The sequence below is a fragment of the Macaca fascicularis genome, chromosome X, assembly GCF_037993035.2.
Source record: "Macaca fascicularis isolate 582-1 chromosome X, T2T-MFA8v1.1".
In the NCBI taxonomy this organism is placed as follows: domain Eukaryota; kingdom Metazoa; phylum Chordata; class Mammalia; order Primates; family Cercopithecidae; genus Macaca; species Macaca fascicularis.
In genome coordinates this window covers 52,139,544-52,166,087 of record NC_088395.1, presented here as the reverse complement: position 1 = coordinate 52,166,087, position 26,544 = coordinate 52,139,544, and the positions used below count along the sequence as shown (strand labels likewise).

Below are 26,544 nucleotides of genomic sequence, written 5' to 3'. Positions count from 1 at the left end.
AAGGCTTTTGTTTGTAGGGTGTGTTTCTCTCCCGCAGAGGACATGTTACAGGGGAAGGGCTAAAGAGACACAGGCAGATGACAGGAGAGATTGATATACAACAGCTGGAGAAAGCCACAGAGACAGGCAGAATGGATACCAGTCAGCGGAGAGTAAAAGCTGCGGTCCTAGCAATACCTTCCATTCATACACAGGGGTTCTGGTGAGGCTGACATAAAAACAAATATAAAAATCTACTACAAATTTTACAAACAGTCCAGGTTCGACTGCAGATGAGACCACAGCATTTTCTGCCTCAAAAGACATCCGAGCGGAGATGTCACATAGGAGGGCGAATGTACTATGCACTTGGACCTCAAAAGTGAAGTTTGAACTGGGCTTGTAGATTGTGGAGTAATTAGTCAGACACACAGGTGTCCGATTGTCCTGACGGATACCAGGAGGGTCTCAGCGGCAGCGTGATTGTATCACTGATAAGGAAGAGGCCTGACAATCTAAGCAGAGAGTGGACCCGGTGGAGCAATTCTCATACCTGGATGGACCCACGTAGAGCCGCAGAGGCGGGGGGCGGGGAGGGGAGGAGGTGGGGCTCTGTCTCCCTGTGTCCTGAATGCAGAGCATGAGCTTAGGCCTTCTACAGCACAAACCTTGCTTCTTTGGGACAGATGTTGGGGTGGGAGAGGTCTGTCACTCAAACGGAGGTGCCTCAGTCCCCAGGCCAGCAGGAGCAGGAGGTGGGCTTTGGAGTCCGGAAGATCCAGGCCCAAATTTTGCATTTTCTGTTTCCTGGGTCTGTGGTCTAGTTCATGCAATGTGTCTGTGCCTCAGCTTCCTGATCTGTCAAATGGGGGTGCTGACATCCACCTCCCAGCACTGTGGTGAGAGGAAGAAAAGCCCCAGCACAGATCCCTCTGTGACATACAAGCTGCATAAAGGGTAGCTGAGGAAGCAGATGTTCCCAGGACGTCTGGGGGCCAGAGAGTTGGCTAGTGGAGAAGCACACAAAGCGAAGTGCCATCCTCTGGCCATGTCCGTTTCGTAGCCCCGCAGGTTGAGGATTTCCACTTGTTGCAGTTTAGAGACCCAGCTTATTAATTGTGAGACCTCGCTAATTGTGACCTAAGGCGTCGTGCCGGGGAAACGGGGCATAGTGTATCCCAGACCAGGCTGGAGGAGTTTGGGTGAAAGGGCAGGGCAGGACAGAGAAGCGTTGTGCAAAAGTGGGGGGATTGAGAAGAGATGATTGGGTGGGTCGAGCTGCACTGCAGGGTATGAGTGTGCGCGCCCGCAGTAGGAGGAGGAGGAGGAGAGGTGAAGCGGGTCTGGCGGGAAGAGCGCCCCCACCCTACCTTCGACCCCACCGCCCACCCACCCGCGGAATCGCATGCGCACTGGAGACCTGGAGGAAAGGGCTTTTGTTGGGAAAGCGGGCGGGCTGGAGGGGTCCGCGCATGCGCAGGCTACCCAGCCGCGGGGGGTGCACGGAGAAAAGGGGCGGGGTGGTCCGGGCTGCTGTGCTGGCAGCAGTAGGCGAGGGCGCGGCTGCGGGGTTCCTGGTGCTGAGGACGGACGCCATTGGAGCCCCAGAGAAGGTAAGGATCCAGCCCCAGACAGGACCCGGAGAGGGCGAGTGGAACCCGACACGCTGCGCCCTCCCTCCGCCTCCGGATCTGAACAAAGCCCAAGCACTCAGAACCGGAACCCCATTAGACCCAAGGTCTAGATAGGAGCCCCCATCACCGTCAGACCCAGGCGCCCCGATCTGAGCCCTACTGAAACCGGAGCCCAGGATCCTCACCCCTTTAGCGGACCCCTGTGCTGCGAGCTGAGCTCCCTTGGAGCGGAGGCCCCACCCCCACCCCAATCACTCCTAGATTACTCGAACCGAGCTGACCGCTTGCCCCCTTCCTGGAGTGCCCAGTCCTCGCGTTTGAGATCTCCAGCGCTCCGATTGGAGCCTCACCTAGGTCTGAGGCCCCCACTCCATCCGCCTCTAGTGCTCTAGTCTGAGCCCCACCTAGGCCCCCCGCCCGGACCTAGCCAAAAGGTCCCTGGGATTCTGTTTGGCAGAGCTTGCCGCTTGCCGCTGTCCCCGTTGTCTGAGCTCTCCCATCTGCTCCCCCGTCATCCCGGTCCCCTTCTCTGGCCCTTAAATCCAAACCCTTTGTTTCTCTCTTCCCCAATGCATCCCCTTCGGGACTCTTCGGACCCCAGCCCTCCAGAACAGCCCCTCTTCAAATCTAGCCGCTGGGATGGCGAGTCTGCCCATCCTAAACTCCGCTTTCGGTGCGGCGCCTCCTGCGACCTCCTCTGTCCCTTTCCTTGGGCTCTGTCCCTGACCAGGTCTACCCCATCAGAAAGCCAAACCGTCTTCCCCCCACCTCCCCCCCTGCCCCCTACTGCCTAATATTGCCTAGTAACCTGATGATTGTCGCCCCTCACCTCCCGGGAGATCCCGCCTCCCATTGGATCCCGCCCCCTCCCCCTGCAGCTGCTTCACTCTCCCTCTCAGGCTGAGCTCTCATCTCCCTGGGACCCGCAGCATGGCTGAGGGAAGCTTCAGCGTGCAATCGGAAAGCTACAGTGTTGAAGACATGGATGAGGGTAGCGACGAAGTCCGGGAGGAAGAGATGGTTGAAGGCAACGACTATGAAGAATTCGGTGCGTTTGGTGGCTACGGCACCCTCACCAGCTTTGACATCCATATCCTCAGAGCCTTCGGAAGCTTGGGTCCCGGCCTTCGCATCTTATCGGTGAGGCCACCTGCTGGCCTGGGCCTTTCCCTTGTGAATGGGGGAGGGAGGAGGGGGGAGCAAGGAGGGTTGTGTGGGAAAGGACTGCCCAGCTTCCCCAAATCTTTCCTCCCCTGCTCGGAAGAAGAGGATTTGGGAAGGTCTTGGGATGTTCAGGGCTGACTGCTGGGAAGAGGCTGGCCAGCACAGGCAAGCTAACACAAGTGTGTCGTCGAGTGACCTGCCTTCCCCAACCCCTCTCTCTGGCCTTGCAGAATGAGCCCTGGGAACTGGAAAACCCTGTGCTGGCCCAGACCCTGGTGGAGGCATTGCAACTGGATCCGGACACACTTGCCAATGAGACCGCCGCCCGTGCTGCCAATGTAGCCCGCGCCGCCGCCTCCAACCGTGCGGCTCGGGCCGCTGCCGCCGCTGCCCGTACCGCCTTCACTCAGGTGGTCGCTAGCCACCGGGTGGCCACGCCGCAGGTCTCAGGAGAGGATACCCAGCCCACGACCTACGCCGCCGAGGCTCAGGGACCCACCCCTGAGCCACCCCTTGCTTCTCCGCAGACCTCCCAGATGTTAGTCACCAGTGAGATGGCTGCCCCCGGGGCCCCAGTAACCTCCACAAAGTCCCAGACAGGCTCCCCGGCCCAGGAGGCTGCTACCGAGGGCCCTAGTAGCGCCTGTGCTTTCTCTCAGGCTCCGTGTGCCAGGGAGGTGGACACCACCCGGCCCAGCACAGCCTTCCTGGGTCAGAATGATGTCTTTGATTTCACTCAGCCGGCGGGGGTCAGTGGCATGGCCTTCCCACGCCCCAAGAGACCTGCCCCAGCCCAAGAGGCTGCCACGGAGGGCTCCAGTGCTGCCTCCGGTGTGCCCCAGACTGGACCTGGCAGAGAGGTGGCAGCCACCCGGCCCAAGACCACCAAGTCAGGGAAGGCGCTGGCCAAGACTCGGTGGGTGGAGCCTCAGAACGTTGTGGCAGCAGCTGCTGCCAAGGCCAAGATGGCCACGAGCATCCCTGAGCCGGAGGGCGCAGCTGCTGCCACTGCTCAGCACAGTGCTGAGCCCTGGGCCAGGATGGGAGGCAAGAGGACCAAGAAGGTGAGATCCCCCTGCCCCCTGCCACCTCCACACCCCCTTGCTCCTGTCCTTTCCTTCTCCTCCCTTTCCTGCTCCTCTCCTCCCTCTCCTCTCCCCCTTCTTCCTCTCCTCTCCTCTTTCCTCTCCTTCTCTCCTCACCTCCCCTCTCCTCCCCTCCTCTCCTCTCAGCTAGTCCATGTTTCTCCAACACAAGTTTGCTGAGCATGTTTTCACTCCACGTAGTCCCTACCCTCAGGACTGGTGGGAGAAGAGGCTGGCTCAGTGCCTGGCACTTAGTAAGCATGCAGCACATGCCAGCCGCTGCTGGTACTGCTCTCATTTCCAAGAGCCTGCTACGGGTGAGGTGCGTGCGGGGCGCTTTGGCACGGGGAGCCTGGTAGCCCTGGGTCTCTCCTCTCTCCAATGATACAGTCCAAGCACCTGGATGATGAGTATGAGAGCAGCGAGGAGGAGAGAGAGCCTCCTGCGGTCCCACCCACCTGGAGAGCATCACAGCCCTCATTGACGGTGCGGGCTCAGTTGGCCCCTCGGCGCCCGGTGGCCCCGAGGTCCCAGATACCCTCAAGGCACGTACTGTGCCTGCCGCCCCGCAACGTGACGCTTCTGCAAGAGAGGGTAAGAAGCCCACCCTCCCCCATCTCCCTCCTCTCCTCCCTTGTGGGCCATGTCTCTGCCCTCACCCATGCCTTGACCTCCCCGCGTGTTCCTCCTTCTCCAGGCAAATAAGTTGGTAAAATACCTGATGATTAAGGACTACAAGAAGATCCCCATCAAGCGTGCAGGTAGGCAGCCTGTGCCCCCTTCGCCATCCCCTAGTCTGTGGGCATCCCTTTGCTTGGGTGCTGCGGCTGGTCCCCTCCGTCGCCACAGGACGGGCTCCTGGCTGCACCACCCTCGGCAGGGTTGACCAAGGGGCTACAGCTCTATGACCCCTGCTCAGCCCAGGTGCTTTCTCCAACTCTTCCCCCTCCTGCAGACATGCTGAAGGATGTCATCAGAGAATATGATGAACATTTCCCTGAGATCATTGAACGAGCAACGTACACCCTGGAAAAGGTGGGTGCGGGATGGGAGTAGCTCTGTGGAGGAAGAGCGGGCATAGGGTGGGGCGACCCTGCAGCCCCTCAAGGCCCAGTCTCTGGAGCCATCTCTAACCTCTCCGACTCTGAGCTTCCACTGCACTGGCGGTTTGACTCGTGCTTCCTGCCCTTGGCTTCTCTCTCTCATGCTCTCTGAGTGTCTCGCCATCTTGCGAGGTGGGTCTCATGGCCTCTGCCAGCGTCAGCTCCCACAGCGAAGGTCCTCCGTGTGCTGTCTTCTTCCGCCCTCGCTCACGAGTTTGGATTCCTTGCTGAGGAGCAGTTCTAACAGGGAATCACTATCTGCCGGCAGGTTGCCCAGCATGGGGTTTGGATCTCACACTCTGTTTTCTCCCCCATGTAGAAGTTTGGGATCCACCTGAAGGAGATCGACAAGGAAGAACACCTGTATATTCTTGTCTGCACACGGGACTCCTCAGCTCGCCTCCTTGGAAAGTAAGAAAGGGAAAGCGGGTTGTGGCCTTCCTCGGTGGTGTCCCTTCCCTGCCCACACCCCTTCAGTGAAGCAGGAAGACGGGGCTTGAGTGCGGTGCACGGCTCCCACACACGGTGAGGGCTGCCTGGTGACTGCTGGATGAAAGGAATGATAGCCTGGGGTGAGGCCTTGCTGCCGTCAGGTCTCCCCAAGCTGCTGCCGGGCTTTACCCCCAAAGCTTCGGAGGAAAGTGGCTTGCCTCTTCCTCCTGCCTGCCTGGCCTGGACCCGGCAGAGCTGGCCTACGGGAGAGCTTCCTCTTCAGTGTAGGTCCCGATGTGGAAGGAGCAGGAAAGGTCTGGAGCCATCTCTGGACACACGTTTGCCATTTGCAGAGCTTCGGCTCCCTGCCTCGCCCTGTCCTCTGCGGAACCCTGTCAGGGAAGTGTTAGTACCCATGTTATAGAGGAGGTGATTAAGTCTCAGGCGGAGGTGCGAATGGTCTGCCAGCAGCTAGTGAACTGTGCCTGTCCTGGGAAGAGTTCCCCTCAAGCTGGGAAACCTGAGAGAGGCTAGTTGGGAGAGCCTGGTGGTGTCTCTCAGGCAAATAGCTGCTACACAGGATTTCTCTTTCTACACCTTTAGAACCAAGGACACTCCCAGGCTGAGTCTCCTCTTGGTGATTCTGGGCGTCATCTTCATGAATGGCAACCGTGCCAGCGAGGGTGAGTGGCTGGACCTGCAACTGGGGGGCTGCCCATAGTCTCATCTTCTGGGTGCCAAACTCTCGTACCTCCTCTCCCCTCGCAGCTGTCCTCTGGGAGGCACTACGCAAGATGGGACTGCGCCCTGGGTATGATTGGCCTCTCCAGCTCCTCCCCTCGGTGCTATCCTCTGGCCAAAGAGGTCCCGGGATTGCAATAGCCTGGTGGTCTGGCGCAAGGGTGTGGGGCGCCCTGGGCTCGGTAGAGAGCAAAGGGTCTCACCGGGGCGGACGGGGAAGCAGTGCCGGACGCTGCTCGGTCCCCTCTCTGCTCTGTGGCCCCAGATGACATCTAAGAGAGACAGTCAGAGTCAGGAGCTCCATCAAATCCCTACCCGGGGCATCCCTGACCAACAGTCCTCTGGCCTCTGCTCCATGCCCAGGCCTCCACGGCGACTCCCCGTGGGCTGGGAAGTCATAGTCATGCTAGGGAGGGCCCTTGCCACCGCCTCTGCTCATGGATTCCTTTCCTTGCCCTCAGGGTGAGGCACCCATTCCTCGGCGATCTGAGGAAGCTCATCACAGATGACTTTGTGAAGCAGAAGTAAGTATCACCTGAGCTAACTGCGACTCTCACTCGAGCATCCCTTGTGTGCTGGTCTGGCTGAGAAAGCAGTTCCCTATCCCACATCTTCAACTGGAGGGATGGGTGCCTCTGGCCTGGGAGTGAGTGGCAGTGGGGGTATGCGAGCGTGTGGGGAGCCGAAGGTCAGGGGGGTCTTGGGAAAAGGGAGCGCACGTCACCTGAGAACACGGTGTGGGGTGTGATAACGGCCACCGTCTCCTTGAGCACCTGCCCTGTAGACTGACACGAGAGTTCCCCCTGGTTTACACCTAAGGAACCTGGAGCTCAGAGAGGGGACGCCTCTGAGCGTGGCTCCCAGCTGGTAAGGGCCTCAGCCCGACTCTCCTGATTTTCAGGCCAGGGCCCACCCTCTCCCCGTCCCTGGAGGACTTGCCAACGCACAGGCGCGCATGCACACCAACAAAGGGTCAGGACTTGAGGAGGATGCCTGGAGCACGCTTCTCCTGGCTGACTGTTTCTTCCTTTCCAGTCGTTTCCTCTGGTGGGCCTCTCCAGGGCTCCGCCGGGGTGTGGCCAAGACCCTCAAGGTGGGGTGTGCTCAGAGCAGGCGGCCTGAAGAATGGCTCCTCTGTTTACAACACACCCAACAGGAAGCTGGGGCCATGGTGATGAGGGGCACAAACTTGTGGCCTCCCTACAGACAAATGCCCTACATGTGGCCCCCCTGCACCTCCGCATGGCTTCCGGGGAGGACCAATGGCAAAAGGCTTTGAAGGCCTCACTTTTGCAGGCAGAAGTCCTGGGAGTGGGTTTGGGAATGAGTGAAGGGCTGGAGGGGCAGGGCAGTCCTCTTCCAGGAGCTGAGCTGCAGCATCGGGTTGAGGAGGGGCCCCCTGGAACCCATCCGTTCAGCAACAGGTCTGCTTGGCTAGAAGCAAAGTTCACTTTCCTCTCATGCCAAGGTACCTGGAATACAAGAAGATCCCTAACAGCAACCCACCTGAGTATGAATTCCTCTGGGGCCTGCGAGCCCGCCATGAGACCAGCAAGATGAGGGTCCTGAGATTCATCGCCCAGGTAAGGGAGAGCCTCTGTCGGGTGCCCGGCACCGGGGGTGGTGCTCTCCATACCTTGCTTGTTTCTTGGTCGAGGCCTCCTTCCCATTACCCCATATTCCAGTGAGGGTACCGAACACTCACAGAGGCACCTGAACACCCTACGCAAGGTCACAGATGGGGTAAAATCCCAGGTCTGGCACAGGATAGTAGGAGCCCCTGATCCCTGTGGTCCTGATTTTGCCGTCATTGCGCAAAGCACACGGGATGGGGTGAGGCGGGCCGTGGGTGCTCAGCCACTGTGGGGTAGCTCTGTGTCTATGCTTGCCCTTTTCCTCCACAGAATCAGAACCGAGACCCCCGGGAATGGAAGGCTCATTTCTTGGAGGCTGTGGATGATGCTTTCAAGACAATGGATGTGGATATGGCCGAGGAACATGCCAGGGCCCAGATGAGGGCCCAGATGAATATCGGGGACGAAGCTCTGATTGGACGGTGGAGCTGGGATGACATACAAGTCGAGCTCCTGACCTGGGATGAGGACGGAGATTTTGGCGACGCCTGGGCCAGGATCCCCTTTGCTTTCTGGGCCAGATACCATCAGTACATTCTGAATAGCAACCGTGCCAACAGGAGGGCCACGTGGAGAGCTGGTGTCAGCAGTGGCACCAATGGAGGGGCCAGCACCAGCGTCCTAGATGGCCCTAGCACCAGCTCCACCATCCGGACCAGAAATGCCGCCAGAGCTGGCGCCAGCTTCTTCTCCTGGATCCAGTAAGAGTTTCAGCAGAGAAATGAGACTCTGCAGGAGGGCTGCGGAGGGGGGTGAGATGTCAGAGGGAGGGCCGGGATGGGGGCGTTGCGGGCAACGGCAACAGCATGGACGGACACTTATTTTGTTACGTATATCCCTCCCTGGTTCGCATGTGTCCATGGATGTTGTCACTTTGGTTTCTTGTGCTTTTACAGGCACCGTTGACGAACTGCAGCGATCTTACTGGCCAAGCCAGAGTGCCTCCTCTCAGATTCCTTCTCGACACAGCACCCTAGGCAGCTTCTTCCTGTCAGTCAGAGGTGGCATGCAAGATGAAGCTCTCTTTGCTCTTCCTGCTTTCATTTTGTGCTTTTCCTTGCGCTTTCATGTTTTGGGTATCAGTGTTACATTAAAGTTGCAAAATTAATTTGGACGTTTCTTCCTTTACCTGCACACCCGGTGCTATACCTGGCCGTGCTTGGGCTTGTAGCAAGGAAACTTCTTCAGGCTCTCTGGGATAGGTGGGCCCCACCTCTGCCAAAAAGACCCACAGGGACAGGTGGGATGCTGGGAGGTGCAGAGGTTGGTTACACTTGAGTGTGCGACCAGGAGTTTGGAGAGGCCCCAGTGCTCACGGTTATGTGATTTTCTAGAAGCCTTCCTTGCTCAGCAGCCCCAGGGACATGGCAAGGGGGGCGGCCAGAGCAGGGGTTGGGTGGAAGACTGCAGCTTGGTGCCACTGCCCCTCCCGCCGAGGGACAGGGTCCAAGGCTCTCACCAGGATCCACCTCCCACACCCCCTCCTTGGAGACGATGTTCTGGAACCCTTGGCTCATCATCCACACAGTTCAGGACCCCGTCCTCGGTACCGAGTCTGACAGACAATGAGGTGGGCCCCGCAGTGATGTTCGCAGCCCTCCAGTGGGTAGAAGGAGGGGCCGTGATTGCTGAGGGAGCAGGATGTAATAAAAACAACGCACGGTGCACACGTACACAGCCCCTTGCCGGTGATGGAACGCCGGCCTGTTTGGGGCTTCACAGCCCTTCTCCCCCAGCAGCAGGGCTCTCCCAGTGAGGACACCACCAGGCCTACCTAGATCCTGGTGTGTTCAAGGGCTGGGTGACGTCTGGAGGGGTCTGAGGTAGGGCTGCACATGCTTCAGGTACAAGACAGTGAGGGCAGAGACAGTTTGGTCTCCTGGGAAGGGCTCAGTGGCAGGCAGGGACAGTGTCCAGGGCTTTCTGGAGTTCCCCGGTAGTGTCCAGGGCTTGGGAGGACAGAGCCCTAGATAAGGAGGGAAAACATAGCAGTGGAAGGCTCCCTGCCTCCCACTCCCCACCCAGCCCCAGCTTCTGTTTCCCCAGGAGGGGCTGCCATCTCCACCATGGCCAGATCCTGACCCAGACCGGGCTGCCTAATTTGGGAGGCCCAGTGGAAAATGAAAACATGAGTCTCCTTGTCAAAAACTATGAAGGATTTCAAAACAGCAACAGCAGAGCATGGAGCCACATAGGGAGCCCTGGTGAGCGTTGGACTGCATTGGTTGCACACCCCAGAAGCTGTCCGTCAGAAAGGCTTTGGGTGGGTCTCCATATTGGCTGTCGCTGTGATTTCTGCTTCTCTGGTGCTTGGGTCCATGCTTGGCAACACTGACATTCTGGGACTCTGACAGAAATCCAGTCCCAAAGCTTTACTGGAACACACACACACACACACACACACACACACACACACACACACACACACACACACACACACACACACACACAATGGAGTCCCCTTCCCTTTATGTCTCCTGGTCTGTGGTCTGGGCTGTGGAAGAGATTAGGGATGCCTGGGACACCACCCCTGGCATCATAAATTTAATGCTATTTGTCCAGGACCTCCCCAGACACCCTTGTGCACATAGCGGGCACATGCCTGTCCTTGGATCAGGGTGGGGGTCGTCACCATAAGCCACAGGAGTGAGTTTGAGCACTGTGTGTGGAAGGCACTTGAGATACGAAAGCTCCACCGGAAAGGAACAAGAAGCAGCCCTCAGAGGCAGGGTGCTGGCCAGGTCACGGCCTCCTCAGGCCTCCAGGCTTGCTGGACACTCCCCCTTTCACGTCACCTTGCAGCGGTGGGGCCTCACCAGGGACCCACTCCCCCTACCCTGTAGGGGCAGCGCTGAGGGCACCTGGGAAGAGAGGAGGAGAGCAGGGAGGCAGGAGCACCTTGGTGGGAAATGGGGGTGGACTGGACTGCGCGTCCTGCAGGAGGGTCAGACCGGCCACCCTGGAGATGGCCACCACCTCACTCACATGGCAAACAGGAGACCCAGGCAGGCTTCCCTCCTGCCCCCAGCCTGGGACCTTCTGTAGACCCCACACCGCAAAGGCCCACAGTCCATGTCAGCAAGTGTTTTCTGAGGCCCTGCTGTGGCAGTGGACAGCACTCACAACCTTCTCCCAGCCAGGCCTGCTTCTTCTGATCGCTCCTGTCCCACGCCTGGCGATAGACGAGCATTGGTGCATTCGCTCATTTCCAGTTATTGATATCATGCATAAAGTTGTTCTGAATATTCATGTACAATTTCTTGTCTGGACCTATGTTTCCATTTCTCGGGCAAGCCCAAGAGGTGGGGGCAGTAAGGCCATTTCATGGTCTCAGCCAACTGAGGCTCCGAGAGGGAAGACGCTCTCCCCAAGTCACACAGCCAGGAAGTGGCAGAGCACAGACTTGAACCTGGGACCCTCTGAGGTCGGGGTGCGTGCACTGGGCCCTGCTGTGGGCCGCTCCTGCCATCCAGAGGCTCGCAGTGTCCTGGGGGTGATAAACCCACCTGCTGGGCACTCTCTCCTGACACCCACCCTCCCGCCCATGTGCACATACCGCTCCCCATCTCCCTTCATTGCGCATGATCGCCACCCCTCACGGCTTCCCTGAACGACAGGTTCCACCCTAGGTTTCTGAGGCCTGCCACTGCCCTCCCAGCCTCCTGAGACATCAGGTTGGGTGTTTTCCTTCCTGGGCATCCACCCTGCTGCTCCTCTTTGTTTTCGTCGTCATCAGGCCCTGGGCCAAGGGCGTTTTGCCCACTACCTCATGACACCCTCAAAGATCGTCTGAGCTACTACTGTGCATTTGAGGAAACAGACTCAGAGAAGGGAGGTGACTTGCCTGAGATCTCTGACCCAGCTTTGCCGCTGCCTCCACTAGTGACCTTGGCCCAGCCTCTTCTCTTGACCAGTTGCATATCGTTTGGTGTGGCATGTGAAGAACCATTCACATGGTTGGCACATTGATTATGATTTGTCATCTTAATACTGAATTATAAGAGTGCTTTTTTGCGTGCAAACTTTTCCATTGTCGGGTAGTATATATTGCAAACATTGCCACAATGAATGGTTTGCTTTTTCATTTCTCTAATGATGAAAAGCCAGATTTCTAAATTTGATGAAATTCACTTAACGTGTTTTTGCGTGGCTATTGCTTTCTGTGTCATAGCTAGAAGAGTCCTTCGCCTACAGCAAGTTTTTCAAGGCTTTATCCTGAATTCTCTTCCAGAGGTCTTATGCTTTAGCTTTTGTGTTGACATTTAGGATCTTCACAAACTTCAGAGGTTCGAAATCATACCGATTATCTTTTCTGACCACAATGGAATGAAACTAGAAAGCAATACCAGAAGGAGAATTGAAAATGTCACAAATAGGTGGAAATTACAACACTCTCTTCAATAACCAATGGGTCAAAGAACAGACCACAAGGAAATTAGAAAGCATCTTGAGACACATGAAAATGAAAACACCACATACCACAACTAAGGAGATGCAGGGAAAGCATAGTGTTAAGAGGGAAGTTTATTGTGGTAAATGCTTACAGTGAAAAAGAAGACAGACCTCAAATCAACAGCCTGTCTTTATGTTTCGAGAACTAGAAAAGGAAGAACAACGTAAACCCAAAGTTAGCAGAAGGAAGGAAGTAATAAAGATTAGAGCACAAATAAAGGAAATGGAGAATAGACAAATAATAGGGAAAAAAAAAAACAGTGAAACTAAGAGCTGGTGTCTCTGAAAAGGTCAACATAGGTTAAGCAGATTAAGAGGAAAACAGAAGGGTCAAATAACTAAACTCAGAACGACGGAGGGGCATTACAATTGATACTACAGAAACAAAAAAGATTATAAAGAGAAGACCAGGAACAACTCTACCCCAACAAATTTGATACTCTAGAAGAAATAGATAAATTCTGAGAAACATACACGCTGCCAAGACTGACTCCTGAAGAAGTAAAAAATCTCAGCAGATCTCGACAACTCGTAAGGAGACTTAACCAGTATTCATCAACCTCCCAACATAGAAAACCCCAGGACTAGATGGCTTCAGTGGAGAATTCTACTAAACATTTAAAGAAGAATTAGGACCAGAAACATACGGACACACACACACACACACACACCCACACACACTTCCCAAAAGAATGTTTATGCATACATATTCAACAAAAGCCTAGCACACCGAGTTCGACAGCACATGAAAGGCCCATGACCACGTGGGATTTATTCGTGGAATGCAAGGAAGTTTCGATCAATGAAAATCAACTAATTTAGCGTACGGTATCAACAAAATGAAGGACAAAACCACATGATCGGCTCAATTGATGCACTAAAAGCATCTGACAAAAGTCAGCTCCCTTCGTGACAAAAACACTCAAACTCCTTGGAACAGAAGGAAACAACCTCAGCGTTACAAAAGTCCTATATAAAATACTCACTGTGAACACTGTACTAGATGCCGAAAGAGTGAAAGCTTTTCCTCCAAGATCAGGAGCAAAGCAGAGATGCCCGCTTTTGCTACTTCTTCTCAACATAGTCCCGGAAGTTCGGAGGGCAATTAGGCAAGAAAATGAAATAAAAAAGGCATCCTTTTTATTTCACTTCATTTTATCTTTAGAAAAGGCATCCTTTTAATTTCCTGTTTTCTAAATAACCCGTAGCTCAAGGAAAACATCACCAATGAAATCACAAAGTATTTTGAACCTGATGAAAACTTATGGGATATATTTTAATTGTCTAGATTGCATGAGAAAGAAAGACACAACATTTGCATCTTTCCCAACCATGCTGAGCAACAGATTAAACCTGAAGAAAGCAGAAGAAATGAAATAACAATAAAAGTACAAATCAGTTAAAGATAAAACAACACAGCCAGAGGTGGTTTTTTGTAAAGATGATGTGATTAAGACATGCCTTGTGTGGGCCTGAACAAAAAGGAGAGAAATAATGAAGCAACCAGTGTCTGGAGTGGCTAAGAAAACATCACTATGGGCAACGAAGATATTAAAGAGATCATTATTCAAAATCATGAACAGCTTTATGCCCACAAATGTGATACTTTGGATAACAAAATGACAGAAAACAGACTAAACATCTGAATTGTCCTACAAATTCTAAACGGGCGGAATCTGAAGGAAACAACAGCAGCAGCCACAAGAACCTACAGACTCTGATGCCGCCACCGATTAATTCTACAAAACATTTGTGAAGGAAAGAATGTCAATCTTACCTTCTTGCCAGGTAACATAAAAAAGGGGAAATGCTTCCCATCCCATTTTATGAGGCAAAAACCTTAAAGGGCATGGTAAGAAATGAAATGCACAGGCCTATCTTTCACATAAGCACAGAAGAAGAAATCTTGGATAAAGCATTAGCAAAACAAATCAGTTAAATCTCCAAAAATGAAAACGTATCACAAACAAGTCGAGTATTCTAGAAATGAAGCGGTTCAGCGCTTGAAAAATCTATCTCTCAGAAGTAATGTGTGAAAGAGAAAAAATAGGATATTCCCTACAGATGCAGGAAGGGTATTTCATGGGTTTGATTTTTTAAAATGACCACGCACTTATGATAAAACCTCTTAGCCAACTGCAAATAAAAGGAAACGCTCTTGATTCAGTTGGAATATTTTTTAAAAGCCTCCGAAAACAACGATACTTACTGGTGACATGTTGACAGCTTTCCCTCTGAGATCAGGGAAAAATAAATAAATAAATAAATAAATAAATAAATAAATAAATAAATACAAACCGCTACATCCACTGTCACCACTTACAGTGCCATGAAGGAAGAAAAAGTAATCAAAGCAGTCCTGCAAGCACAGCCTTAAATGCATAAGCATGTCAACCAAAGGACATCCTTGTGAACGTGCACCACAATAATAACACTAACACTCCAGCGCTGGAAACTACTGAAGAGTCCATTAGAAATAAAAGGCACGAATAAATTGTGGCATTGTCATACAATTCAAAATACTGCGCAGGAAGGCAAAGAAACGAAATTCAGCTACACAGCACGACAGAAGTCAATAGTAAGGAGAAAAACCTTACTGAAAAACCAAGAGAAACCCAGATTATAAAATATGTACTGTAAAATATGTACTGTACCGATTCTACGTACGTGTAATGCGTTCACAAACAGGCGGGATTATCTTCAAGTGTTAAAAGTCACAAGAGTGGTTAGATTGGCCGAGGTGGAAGACAAGAGTGACTGGCATGAGAGTGCTTTTGAGCTGCCAGCAATACAGTACACCATTTCTTAACCCAGATCGTAGGGGATCAGATGTCCCTGTGGAACCATTTACTGAGCGGTACCTTCATTTTTCATGCAACTCCATTTTTGTATTATATTCCACTACAATGTACATAAAGATATTTAAATGAATACAATCCCAGGAATGTCCATAAACAATGGATTCTTCAGCGAGTTGTATATTCTCTGACCACAATGCCACAATGGGATCTAGAAATCAATAACAAAAGATCATTACAAACCCCCATATGTGTTTGTAAATTAAGAAACATCCTCCTTAGTAACCCATGGCTCTAAGAAAAACTAACGTTGAAATGAGAAAATGTTTTGAGCTTACTAACGAAGCAAACTCCAGAGGTCTTTGCCTGCCAATATTACTAAGTCTCCTCTCTAGGGAAGTTTAGATTACACAGGAAGACTCTCCTGCGTCTCTGAGAAGGGGCAAGATGCCAGCAATCTGGACGCCAAACTCCAGCGGAGGTGAGGGACTGCAGATTGCTGTAGACAGCAACTGAAATCCCTACGCTGGGTTGGGATGTATGCCTTCAAGTGAGTCTGAAGTTCCAAAGCCCATAAATCTGCTGGTTCATGCTGTGCAGACAGTACATTTGTCCTCCAACTCCCAGAGTTGGGGGAGAGTGATTTGTCATGCTACGAGGAGCTGAGAGGGGATCTGGGTGTCTAAGTGATTTTTAACTACACTTTCTAGAGCAATCATGCAATTTACAGCCCCCACCATTACCAACAAGATGCAGGGATACACGGCAATGCCAGTGTGGCAGACAGTTGGAAGGTCTGGTGAGAGGGGTAAGTCGGTTGCTTTCCGGCTGTCCTCACTGCCAGTTGATGCTCAAGCTCTCTTGGCAACACAAGTGAGACCCTGTCTCTAAAAAAGCAAAACATTAAAAAAAAAAAAAATTAACATGTAGTCCCAGCTACTCTGGAGGCTGAGGCTGGAGGATCCCTTGAGCTCAGCAGCTCGAGGATACAGGGAGCTATGATCGTACCACTGCACTCCAGCCTGGGCGACAGAGCAAGCACCCGCCACGCCCTCCAAAAGGATCAAGCTCTCTTAATCAGCTAAGTCAGATGTCACTCACCTGTTTCCTTACCAGCTTCTGCTACTTTCTTTCTTTTGTCTCCTCAGCCAGTTTCTTTGTCTTTATGGGGTAAAGCCTTAAGAAAGAAGGATGCAGCCAGGAAAGAGGGAGGGGGAAGAGAAGGGAGAAGTGAAGGTGAAAAAGAGAAGAGGTGAGTGAAGTACATGACCAAAGGTGCCCTGGGGAACCTGGGAGCAAGAACAAGGGTCCCCGGGCGAGTTGAAACTACCCCTCGTGCTCTTTGGTCTGTTGGGTGCTCCGGTTGCAGGGAATGGGCATCCGGTTGGACCTCATGAGAACTCACACTTTGGGGTGTGGAGGGCAGGACACCATGAGAGGAGTCCCACCCTGCTGCAAAAGATAGAAGAGGAGAGTTGTCCCCAACATAAAAGGGAAGGCAGTGACAGAAAGAGGCAAGCAGAGGATGGTGGATGGCAGAACAGAGACTATCATCAATGACATTTTCTTCACTGAGCCCACCCCAGAAATGAGCTCCCTTCCTGTGCACTCTCACAGCTCCTTGTCGTTGAATCTCATATCACTGATGATAATTTGCAGAGGAATAATTAAGTTGGTGATTCACTTTAGGATGTACTGCCCTCCGAGGCTGAAAGCTAAACACATAGGGCCCACGTTACGCCCAGTGCCACTTAAGGAACTAAGGATTAGTCACTGGGTAAGTATCAGGGGAAGGGAGGGTGGGGAGGGTGAGGGGAAGGAACGGCGTAGAGAGAAGGAAAAAGCAAAAGGAGGGGAAAACCAGGGAGGACAACATGCGAAAGGAAAGAGGGAGAGAAAGGGCAGTGAGGGATATGGGAACTCGGAGGGAGGACAAAGGGAAAGACAAGGCATGGAGGCGAGAGAGCAGAGAGGGGAGATGAGGGGTGATGACGGAGGCTGAAGTGAGGTAGGAAGAGAGAGGAAAGAGGAAAGGAGTGTAGAGGAATGGATGAGGGAGTAAAGAGAGAGGAACAAGGGGAGAGGTCCTTTACCAAAGGGTGATTGATGAGCGGGGGGGCAAGATGAAGGGGCAGTGAGGGAGAAAGGGTAAGGAGGAGAAAACTGCCAGCGTTGAGAACTCTACTGTGCCTCTGGAAAGAGGGGATCCCCATCCCAGGTCAATCTGGGGCTCCCTGTGGGACTATCTCAGAGGGAGGAGCTGGATAAGCCAAGAGCAAAGGGTGCACGGGACCGCTCTTGCCTGGCTGCATGTGTCATTCGGGGCCTTCCCACCCAAACAGGGCGACCGGTCACATCAATCGCCACCTCTGATGAATCCAAGCTCTGCACCGGATCCTCCTTTACCCTGCCTGTTTCAACAAGCAAATTTAAGGGAATCACTCCCCTTCCTGGGATCCCTCCCTGACTGTATCAGTTGCAACCCCTTTCACGGTGGCAGAGACCTGGCCTCTCCCACAAGAGCCCTACGGGCCAGCCAGTGTGATGCACCGTACATCATCTCTGTTCAGGATGAAGCCTGTGTGTGTGTGTATGGGGTGGGAGTGTGTGTGTGTGGGGTGTGTGTGTGTGTACTAATAATCGCAGGGATCAATACCTCCGTGGGAATTGTGAATTCTTTCGATGTGACTGCCTTGCTAGAATCCCCTCTCCCAGGGGCCTTTATTTCAAGGACCAACTCTGCTTTTCTCCCACAGCCCAATGAATGCATCAGACACTCAGCTTCAGTTCCCATGGCAACAGGGGCTAATGGTCTAGAGACTAAGGATGAGACAAAGACAAACGCAGAGAAATGTGCGTGTTCTGTCTTCCTCTGAGGTACGCAAGCCCCTATTCAGGGATTGAAAAGAACATTTGCTTTAGTTCTACCCTGCCCTCCCCTCAATGCTGGGTGGAGGAGGGCAGAAATGCAGACGGGCCCGATATGAATCCAGAATTTCTACATCCTCTCAATGCACCTGCACGGCTTGGAGACAGGCTTGTTTGTCCCCGAGCCATCATGTTACCAACAATGTATTGTACCTGTAAACCATGCCTGTGGAACCTAGGATTCCCGCTACCCCAACTCACTTTCCTCTTTCCCACCCTCTGGCCTCTATCATAGTAGCGGAGTTTTTTCAGTCATTCCGATTTTCTGACAGAAAGTTCCAGCCAGCCCGATTTCAGAAGCGCTGTCTCAGAAGGGCTCCCTGATCCTTCCTGCCAGAGTCACATAGGACACACCTCCTCCCTCTTCTCCTCTGTGGCCTGGGAGACCTCCGCCCATACCATGGGACCAGTTCCTAGGACTCCCCCTTCCTGCCACACTCCTGTTCCGCCGAGCCTTGGGGAGACTCCAAGGAGGGAGGTTTCTGGTAGTCTCCCACTTCTGGAAGCAGCCCAACTAATGAGAGGCCTCTTCCCTGCCCCTCTTCCTGAGAAGCCCACCACCTCCTGTGTATTGGCTCCCCTTACCAGAGGCTGGACAAACAGGGTGCCAGGCAAGACATGAGACGTCCCACACTATAAATTTGTGATAAACAACAACTCAAAAGCTGGGCAAATGCCCCCAACTTCCCCTCTCTTCTTTCCGTCTATTCCAGCAAGTCTCAGAAGTCCCTTTGTCCAGCTGTACTCTCCTCTCCTGGGACCCAGCCGCCCTCCATTTCCCATGTCCTGGAACCCCTCAGTCCAAAATATCTAAAAAAAACTCCACTTCACTGCAATGGTGCAACCCACACCCATAGCCATGCCCTACGCCAGAAGGAACCACATGAAGTCCTGCCCATCTTCCCGACCTCCACGGATGTTGCGCGACATCCAGTCTCCTCTGGGTCAGGGGGTTTGTCTCATATGCACTCCTGAGTGCTCACCTGCCAGTGACTCCCCTGTGTTTCACACCCCTCTCAGGGGATCTCAGATCCACTCGGCTGCTGGTCTCTGTCTGGATGACCACGACCAGTTTCCCTTGGAGAAGGACCAATGCGGAATGGCAATGCCAGGAAGGCAACGCTTCGCTTGTCTGCTCTGCTCCTTAAATCCCCAAAAACACCACTCACAGGACTGTAGACGCTATGCCAGTTACAGACTTCAGTGAAGGATCAATAGTGACTACATGAAATGACAGTGGAACAAACCACTGGCGAGCGATGGCTAAGTATCCATGCTGCTAGAATCCAAAAAGAATCACCCACCCCCTGCCTCCCACGGAAAAGATAAGATCTTCTGAGGACATTCCATTTCCGGTGAATTCCTGTTCATGGCTTTTCTTCCGGTTTTGAGCACTGCCCTTTTCTCTCCCTGGAAAGGAGGAAGTCCCCTCCATTAATCTGCTTCATTGTAGGGATTTCTTTATTTCTCAGTAATGGGATCTGTCTATCTCTCCACCTCACTGTGAACACATGAACAGCCAGAGACAATCCCCAAACACTAAGGAGCTATGAGTGTCACATAATCCCTCACCTAGCTCTGTGCAGTGGCTCACACCTATAACCCCAGCTATGCAAGACACTGAGGCAGGAGGATTGTTTGAGGCCAGGAGTTGGACACGAGCCTGGTCTATGTAGCGAGACCTCATCTCTAAAATTACAAAAATCGAAAAAATTAGCCTTATATGGTGGCACGCATCTGTGGTCCCAGCTACTCGGGAGACTCACGCGGGAGGATCACTTGAGCCCAGGAGTTTGAGGCTGCAGTGAGTTATGACAGCACCACTGCATAGAGCTTTGGGAGGCTACACTTTGAAGCCATGAGTTCAAGACCAGCTTGGGCATCACAGCAAGACCCCATCTGCAGAAAAAAAAATAAAATTAAATTTAAAAAATTAAAAATATCTCTGACCGATACATTTCTCAAAATTTGAATTTGTCAGTTTACATTAACCTTCGTTACTCAGCCTGGATCCTGTGGACTTCAAACTTCATTTTCTCATCCTCTGGACATGTCTGCCCTGCCAATCCCTCATTCTCAGTTTGGCCATCCCCAGGGATGGAGGTTATCAGTATGGCTTTAACTGAGAGCATGACGCATGGGGCTGGTGGCTCATATTTTCAACAAAGTCAGCCTCTCTGGTTGATCCTATCTTTACCCCTCAGTGTTTCACAGTTTGTATTCCTGCAGATGTCCACTGTTTCTCTGCATCTTCACATTCTCCTGCTCCAGCGGTTATTCCCATCAGCATATAATTATGCTCCACTGTCCTCCATTTTAAACAAATACCTTCCCTTGGCAACACTTCCCTACCAGCTGTTCTCCTACATACCTGCTGCCTTTCACAGCAAAACTTTTCTGGTAAGTTGTCTGAACAGGTTGTCACCACTTCCTCATCTCCACCTCCGATGTCTTGCATGGCCTTCTGTCCTCCAATATGCTTTTTTTGTTTTTCATGCTCTTTAGTAACTTACACGATGTCAAATCCAATGATCATCCCTCTGATTTGGCTTGCCCTCTTAGTAGCATTGAACGTGCTGGCCACTATCGATCTCCTGAAATCTTGTGGATTCCATGAAACCATCCTCTTCTGGTGATCTTCCTTCCAGGATAGATCCTATTCTTTGAGTTATTTCCTGTCTCCTCTTCTTCTAAACTCCTCTACTTGTTGATACGCTCCAGATTGTGGCCTTGTTTCCTCCTTTTCTACATTTTTTCTCTAAGAAATTTCCTTTCACTTTATAGACGTAAATAACACCTACATCTGCCACCTCCTGTATCCATCAGTATGTTTGGTTAGAAACAACAGAAAAACACTCACGATTGCTCAACCAAAAGAAAAAACCGGCTGCAAGAATACCAGGTTGCACATGGAATCAGTAAGAGGGCTGCATAACCAGGATTGGAAAGCAGGTAGGATTCATGGGAGTCTGAGACATAAAAACAATCACGAAGGTCATGCCTGAGAAATAGCTTTGTCTTGACATGGTTCTTGGAACCTTGCTACTCTGCCAGAGAGGCCGCTTTGGAAGCCTCCTACCACATTTAATTTTTCAGCCTTCTGGAAGTCTTCGTATAGGTTTCATTTTGTAATAATTCAAAAATATCCCTCCAACTTGTATCCTAATATATTAGCACGTATGTTAACTTAGGAATAAGTTATGAACATTTTGAATTCCTTCAGCGATTCTTTCCTCCTTCGTTAAAAGAAACAGCTTTACTGAGATATAATTCAGATACCACAAAGCTCACCCTTTAAAAGAGTACAGTGCAGTGTTTGTTAGTATATTCAAAAAGTTGAGCAACTCCCATTCTGTAGGTGGCCTTTTCACCATGTTGATTGTTTCATTTGGTTCGCCATAGGTTTTTGGTTCGGCATAGTCTCACCTATCTAATGTGGCTTTTTGCTGCTTGTGCTTTTTGTCATATTCGAGAAGTCATTTCCAAGTCAAATGCCATGGAACTTTTCACCTATGTTCTCTTCTAGGAGATTTATTGGAAAAGATATTTGAAAAGGATATATATGATAAAGGATTAACATCCAAGCTATACAAGGAACTCCTACAACTCAATACCAAAAAAGAAGACAACAAACTGACTAAAGAATGGGCAAAAGACTTGAATAGACGTTTCTCCAGAGAGGACATGCACATGCCCAACAGTGTATGAAAAAGTGCTCAACATCACTACTCATCAGAGAAATGCAAATACAGACCACAATGAGCTACCACCTCACACTTTGAAAGATAGCTATTATCAAAACAAGAAAGAAAAAGAAAAAAAGAGAGAAAGAAAGAAGAAAGGAAGGAAGGAAGGAAGAAAGAAAGAGAAAGAAAGAACAAACGAACGAAAGACAGACAGAAAGAAAGAAAGAAAGAGAAAGAAAGAAAGAAAGAAAGAAAGAAAGAAAGAAAGAAAGAAAGAAAGAAAGAAAGAAAGAAAGAAAGAAAGAACAACAAGTGTTGTTTTGGAGAAGATGTGTAAAAATTCCAACACGGGCACACTGGGGTAGGCATGTAAAATGGTGCAGCCACTATGGAATACACCATAGTGGTTCCTCAGAAAATTAAAAATAGAATGACCATATGATCTGGCAATCCCACTTTTGGGTATATAACCAAAAGAATTGAAATCAGGACCTTGAAGGGAATATATGCACTCCCACCTTTATTGAAGCATTACATCTAACAGTCAAAATTTTAAAACAATATGGAAACAACCTAAATGTTCATTGACAGATGAATGCATATTAAAAATGTGGTATATATATAAAATGGCACATTACTCAGCCTCCATGAAGAAGGAATTCCTGCCATCACACACAAATAATGTGGGTTCTAAATATTTCAGCTGTCTAAAATAGTCAATCTTAAAAACCAGAGTGCAATGTCGGCTGCTTGAACCTTGAGGGAGGGGGAAACAGGGAGTTGCTGTTCTATGGGTAAAAAGTTTCCATTGTGCAAGGGGAATACATTCTTGAGATCTCCTGTACAAGCCTGTGCCTATGGTTAACAATATGGCATTCTGCACTTAAAATTTTAGTGAGGGCTGATCTCATGTTACGTGTTCTTAGTACAATAAAATAAAATTTAGAAAACAGAAAGTTGTGCAACTATCACAACCATGTAATTTAAAAACTGTTTTATTTAAAAAAAACACTGTATGTATTTAAGTGACTTAATCTTCCCTCTTCTTCAAACCACTGGTACCCTCTGATCTGTCTTCTGGCTCTCTGATTTTGCATGTAGTGAATGTTTTCCATAAATCAGATCATACAATACATGACCTTTTTGACAGGCTTTTTTCAGTAAGCACTATGTTTTCCAGATTAATCAATGTTGTGGCTCGTACATTTGATTAACTACCATATAATGGTTACTCATTCAACTGTTGATGGACATTTAGATTCTTTCACTTTTTGGCTTTTATGGATGAGGCTGGTATGGACACTCTTGTACAGGATTTTACCTGAGTTACTTTTTCAAATCTCCTGGGTGAATACCTAGAGTGGACTTGCTGGGTCCTAAAGGAACTCTAACTTTTGGAGGAACTGCTGCACCCTCTCCCAAAGTGATTGAACCATCTTACAATCCCATGAGAAATGTCTTAAGATTCCAGTTCCTCCACAACCTTGCCAACATTTGTCATTGTCTGTTTGATTTCAGCCATCTTAGTGAGTGGGAAGCGGTATCACAACGTGGATTTGACTTGCACTTCCCTAATGACTAATGACACTGAGCATCTTTTCTTGAGCTTATTAGCCGTTTGTATATGTTCTTTAGAGAAACATCTATCACAATCCTTTGCCCACTTTTATTTGGGCTGTGTCTTTTTTATTAGGCAGTCGTAAGTGTTTATTAGATATTGCGAATAGAGTCAAATATGAGATATATGATTTTCCAGTCTTTTCAATCATCTCATCTCATAAGTTGTCTTCCTTGTCCTTGATGGTGGGCTTTGAAGCACAAAAGTATTTAATTTTAATGAAGTACAGTTCCTCTGTGTTTCATGTTCTTCACCCGTGATATGGGTACCATATCTACAAAGCCAATTCCAATTTCAAGGTCATGAAGATTACCCCCAAAGTTTTTTTCCAAAAGTTACATAGTTTTTTCCCCTTAGGTTTATGTCTGTCATTCATTTTGAATTAATTTTCAGACATGGCATGAGATGGTGGGTCCGCTTCATTCTTCCCCATGGGCATAACCATTTGTCCCAGCACCCTTTGTGGAAAATGCTATTCTTTCTCACTTTGAGTTGCCTTGAGACACCTGTCGAAAATCAATTGAACTTAAAAGAAGAGGTTTATTTCTAAAATTTGCATTTTTATGACACTGATACATATGCCTAAATTTATGCCAGTACCACAACACATTGATTACTGTAGCTTTGCAGTAAGTTTTGAAATAGAGACGTGTGAGTCCTCCGTCGTTGCTCTTTTTCAAGATTGTTTTGGCTTTTCTGGGTCCCTTGCATTGCCATGAGAATGCTAGAATCGGATTGTCAATCATGGCAAGAAAATCCTGGTGGGATTTTAAACAGAGAGTACGTTGTATCTGTAGATCCACTTGTGGACTGCTGCTATTCTAATGATACACAGTCTTCCCATCCATGCATAAGGGACACCTTCACATTTCTTTAGGTCTCCTTTAATTTCTTTCAATAAGGTTTTGTAGTGTTCTCTGTACAAGTCTTACACTTCTTTTGTGAAATTTATTTCTAACTATTGTGTTTCTTTGGATGCTATGATAAATGGAATTGTTTTTAAAATGTCCTTTATTGGATTATTCATTGGTAGTATAAAGAAATAAAATTGTGTGTTTTACATTGATATAGATATTATATAGAATAAACTCAATAATTCGTCCTAATAGTATTTTATTTTCTGGCTTCTTTAGTGTTTTCTACATACATGATAATGTCATCTGTGAGCAGAGAGTTTTACTTATTCCTTTCAAGTCTGGAGGTCTTCTATCTCTTTTTCTTGCCTAAATGCATTAGCTAGAAGCTCTTGTACAATGTTAAATAGAAATGGTGAGAGCACACATTGTTGCTTGTTGAGGGTGAAAGTTTTCAGCCTTTCACCATTAATCATGATGGCAATTGCGGGTTTTTCATAGAGTCTACTGAGTTGCAGAAGTGCCTTTTTTCTCCAGTTTCTTCGTTTTTTTTTTAATTGTGAAATGGTTTTGGATTTGTCACAAGTTTTTCTGTGTCTATGGAAATGATGATATGGGATTTTTATTTGGTTAGTGTGGTATATTATATTGATTGATTTTTGTACGTTGAACCAACTTTACATTCCTGGAGCAAGTTCCACTTGGTCTTTGTGTGAAATCTTTGTGTGTGTGTGTGTGTTCGCACGCGCACGTGTGTGTGTTGCTGAATTAGGTATGTGTGTAATTTGTGGAGGAGATTTGTGTATACATAACAGATATTCATCTGTAATTATGTTGGTGATCTCCTTCTGATGCCTTGTCTAATTTTGGAGTTTGGTTAAAGCTGGGCTCAAAAAACTAGCTGGGAAGGTTACCCTTCTGTTCTTGAGCAATCTTGTGAAGCCTTGGTGTTAAGCGTTCTTTAAATATTTGGTAGAATTCCACCAGTTACCTCTGGACTTTTCTTTGGGGAAATATATCTGTTAGTAATTCAATCCCTTTACTTGTTGTAAATCAGTTCAAATCTTCTACTTCTCCTTTAGGCAGTTTCAGTAATTTGTGTGTTTCTGGACATTTGTCCTTTTCACAAGATTATCTGATTTGTTGATATGCTGTTGTTCACAGTATTTCCCATAACCTTTTTATTTCTGTAAGATTGTATTAATATTCTATATTCTAGTTTTGAGTTTTGTAATATGCATCTTTTCTATTCTTTTGTAGTCTGGCAAAAGCATGTCAATTTTATTGATCTTTGTTAATGAACCAACTGCTGGTTTTTTTAATTTTCTCTATTATTTCCTATATTCTTTTTATTTCTATCACTCTAACAGTCCTTATTTCCTTCCTTCTGCTTGTTTGGGGTTAGTTTAATTTTCTTGCTCCTGTATCTTAACATAAAAATTTAGGAGAATTGTTTGAGAGCACTACTCTTTTTTTTTAATATAGGCGTTTATAGCTATACATTTGCATCTAAGAGCTAATTTAGCCACATCCTACAAGGCTGGGATCTTGTGTGCATCTTTTTCCCTTCAGTTGTGTCCATTTTTGCTTCATGTATTGTGGGGGCACTATTGCTATGTGTCTATATATTTTTATAACAATCTTTACATCTTCTTGATGGATTGAGCACTCTACCATGTTAAAACGTCCTTCTCTGTATCTAAATCGAATTGTTGTCTCGAAGTATATTTTTGTCTCAGAGAATATGAGTAGAGCCACTCCAACTCTCTTTTCATGATTGTTTCCACACTATACTTTTTTCATGCTTTTATTTTAAGCAATTTATGTCTTTGAAAGTAAAGCACACCTCTTCTAGACAGCATGTAATTGGAGCATTTAAAAAATCTGTTCTGCCAATCTCTCCTTTTGGTTTTGTTGAGGGCATTTTCACCTACATTTATAAAAGATATTGTTCTGTGGTATGCTCTCCTTGTGATGTCCTCTTCTGCCTTTGGTTTCTGGGTAATATTGGTCTCATAGATTGACTTAAGTGAGTTTGAGCAAGTTACTTAACTTTCGTGAACCTCAAAGACTAAGAGGGATGTGAATGGGCTGAGTCTGGAAGGTTTTCTTTTCTCTAAGCGGTCTTCTCCAGGTGGTGGTGGGGCGGAGGCACCTGCTAGGAGTAGAATGCGGGGCAGATGGATAGTGGGGTCAGATATCATCTTGTGCACCCCTTATCTCCCAGGTCCTCCCTTCACCTTCTTGCCCATCCTGTCTCCCTCCCCATTTACATCTACCACAAGGAATTCGAAGGAGTTTGCGGGACTTTAGGTGAAATTTCTCTTTCTCCAAAAGTGGATTGGATAAGAGGCGCACAAAATATTTCTGAACCCAAATAGTTTTCAGAGAACGTAGGATGATGAAGAAACAATGTGCCACCATTGAACTTCTATT

At 49.1% G+C, this 26,544-nt stretch overlaps 2 protein-coding genes, 1 long non-coding RNA gene and 1 other non-coding gene across 9 annotated transcripts; 3 read left to right on the top strand and 1 right to left on the bottom strand.

The window, feature by feature from the left end:
• Nucleotides 1-1,496: 1,496 nt before the first annotated feature.
• Nucleotides 1,497-8,880, top strand: LOC102139876 (melanoma-associated antigen D4). Of its 6 annotated transcripts, none has more exons than XR_012429874.1 (14): nucleotides 1,497-1,592; nucleotides 2,513-2,753; nucleotides 3,008-3,841; nucleotides 4,253-4,456; nucleotides 4,560-4,623; nucleotides 4,818-4,897; nucleotides 5,285-5,376; nucleotides 6,001-6,080; nucleotides 6,166-6,208; nucleotides 6,600-6,662; nucleotides 7,040-7,185; nucleotides 7,607-7,721; nucleotides 8,043-8,473; nucleotides 8,669-8,880. XR_012429874.1 is itself a non-coding variant. In XM_045383202.1 (14 exons), the coding sequence occupies exons 2-14, from the start codon at nucleotides 2,544-2,546 to the stop codon at nucleotides 8,676-8,678; spliced, it is 2,274 nt and encodes a 757-aa protein (XP_045239137.1). In that variant the 5' UTR covers nucleotides 1,497-1,592; nucleotides 2,513-2,543; the 3' UTR covers nucleotides 8,679-8,880. The 6 variants fall into 6 exon arrangements, 5 of the variants coding, with proteins under 5 accessions (XP_045239137.1, XP_045239134.1, XP_005593666.1 ...); XM_045383202.1 differs by lacking the exon at nucleotides 7,040-7,185 and adding an exon at nucleotides 6,958-7,005; XM_045383199.1 differs by lacking the exon at nucleotides 7,040-7,185 and adding an exon at nucleotides 2,215-2,286.
• On the top strand, nucleotides 7,234-7,361 carry LOC123571505 (small nucleolar RNA SNORA11). The gene has a single exon (XR_006695659.1). It is a non-coding gene; the product is annotated as a small nucleolar RNA SNORA11 (small nucleolar RNA).
• Nucleotides 8,881-12,278: 3,398 nt separating the features above from the next.
• Nucleotides 12,279-16,222, bottom strand: LOC135969068 (uncharacterized). Its single transcript, XR_010584140.2, has 3 exons — nucleotides 16,124-16,222; nucleotides 15,766-15,909; nucleotides 12,279-15,233 (listed from the first exon to the last, which is right to left on the bottom strand). It is a non-coding gene; the product is annotated as an uncharacterized lncRNA (long non-coding RNA).
• Nucleotides 16,223-16,427: 205 nt separating this feature from the next.
• LOC102141035 (putative uncharacterized protein FLJ39060) lies at nucleotides 16,428-18,022 on the top strand. The gene is made up of 2 exons (XM_005593611.5): nucleotides 16,428-16,799; nucleotides 17,779-18,022. The coding sequence occupies exons 1-2, from the start codon at nucleotides 16,548-16,550 to the stop codon at nucleotides 17,896-17,898; spliced, it is 372 nt and encodes a 123-aa protein (XP_005593668.3). The 5' UTR covers nucleotides 16,428-16,547; the 3' UTR covers nucleotides 17,899-18,022.
• Nucleotides 18,023-26,544: the final 8,522 nt, after the last annotated feature.

Bases quoted from the DNA above. Each gene is read 5' to 3' on its own strand.
- LOC102139876 (XM_045383202.1), top strand. From the start codon at position 2,544: ATGGCTGAGGGAAGCTTCAGCGTGCAATCGGAAAGCTACAGTGTTGAA. The intron at 5,377-6,000 runs GTAAGAAAGGGA...CTACACCTTTAG, and splicing joins TCAGCTCGCCTCCTTGGAAA to AACCAAGGACACTCCCAGGC. The intron at 6,209-6,599 runs GTATGATTGGCC...CCTTGCCCTCAG, and splicing joins AAGATGGGACTGCGCCCTGG to GGTGAGGCACCCATTCCTCG.
- LOC102141035 (XM_005593611.5), top strand. From the start codon at position 16,548: ATGGTGGATGGCAGAACAGAGACTATCATCAATGACATTTTCTTCACT. The intron at 16,800-17,778 runs GTAAGTATCAGG...TTTCTCCCACAG, and splicing joins AACTAAGGATTAGTCACTGG to CCCAATGAATGCATCAGACA.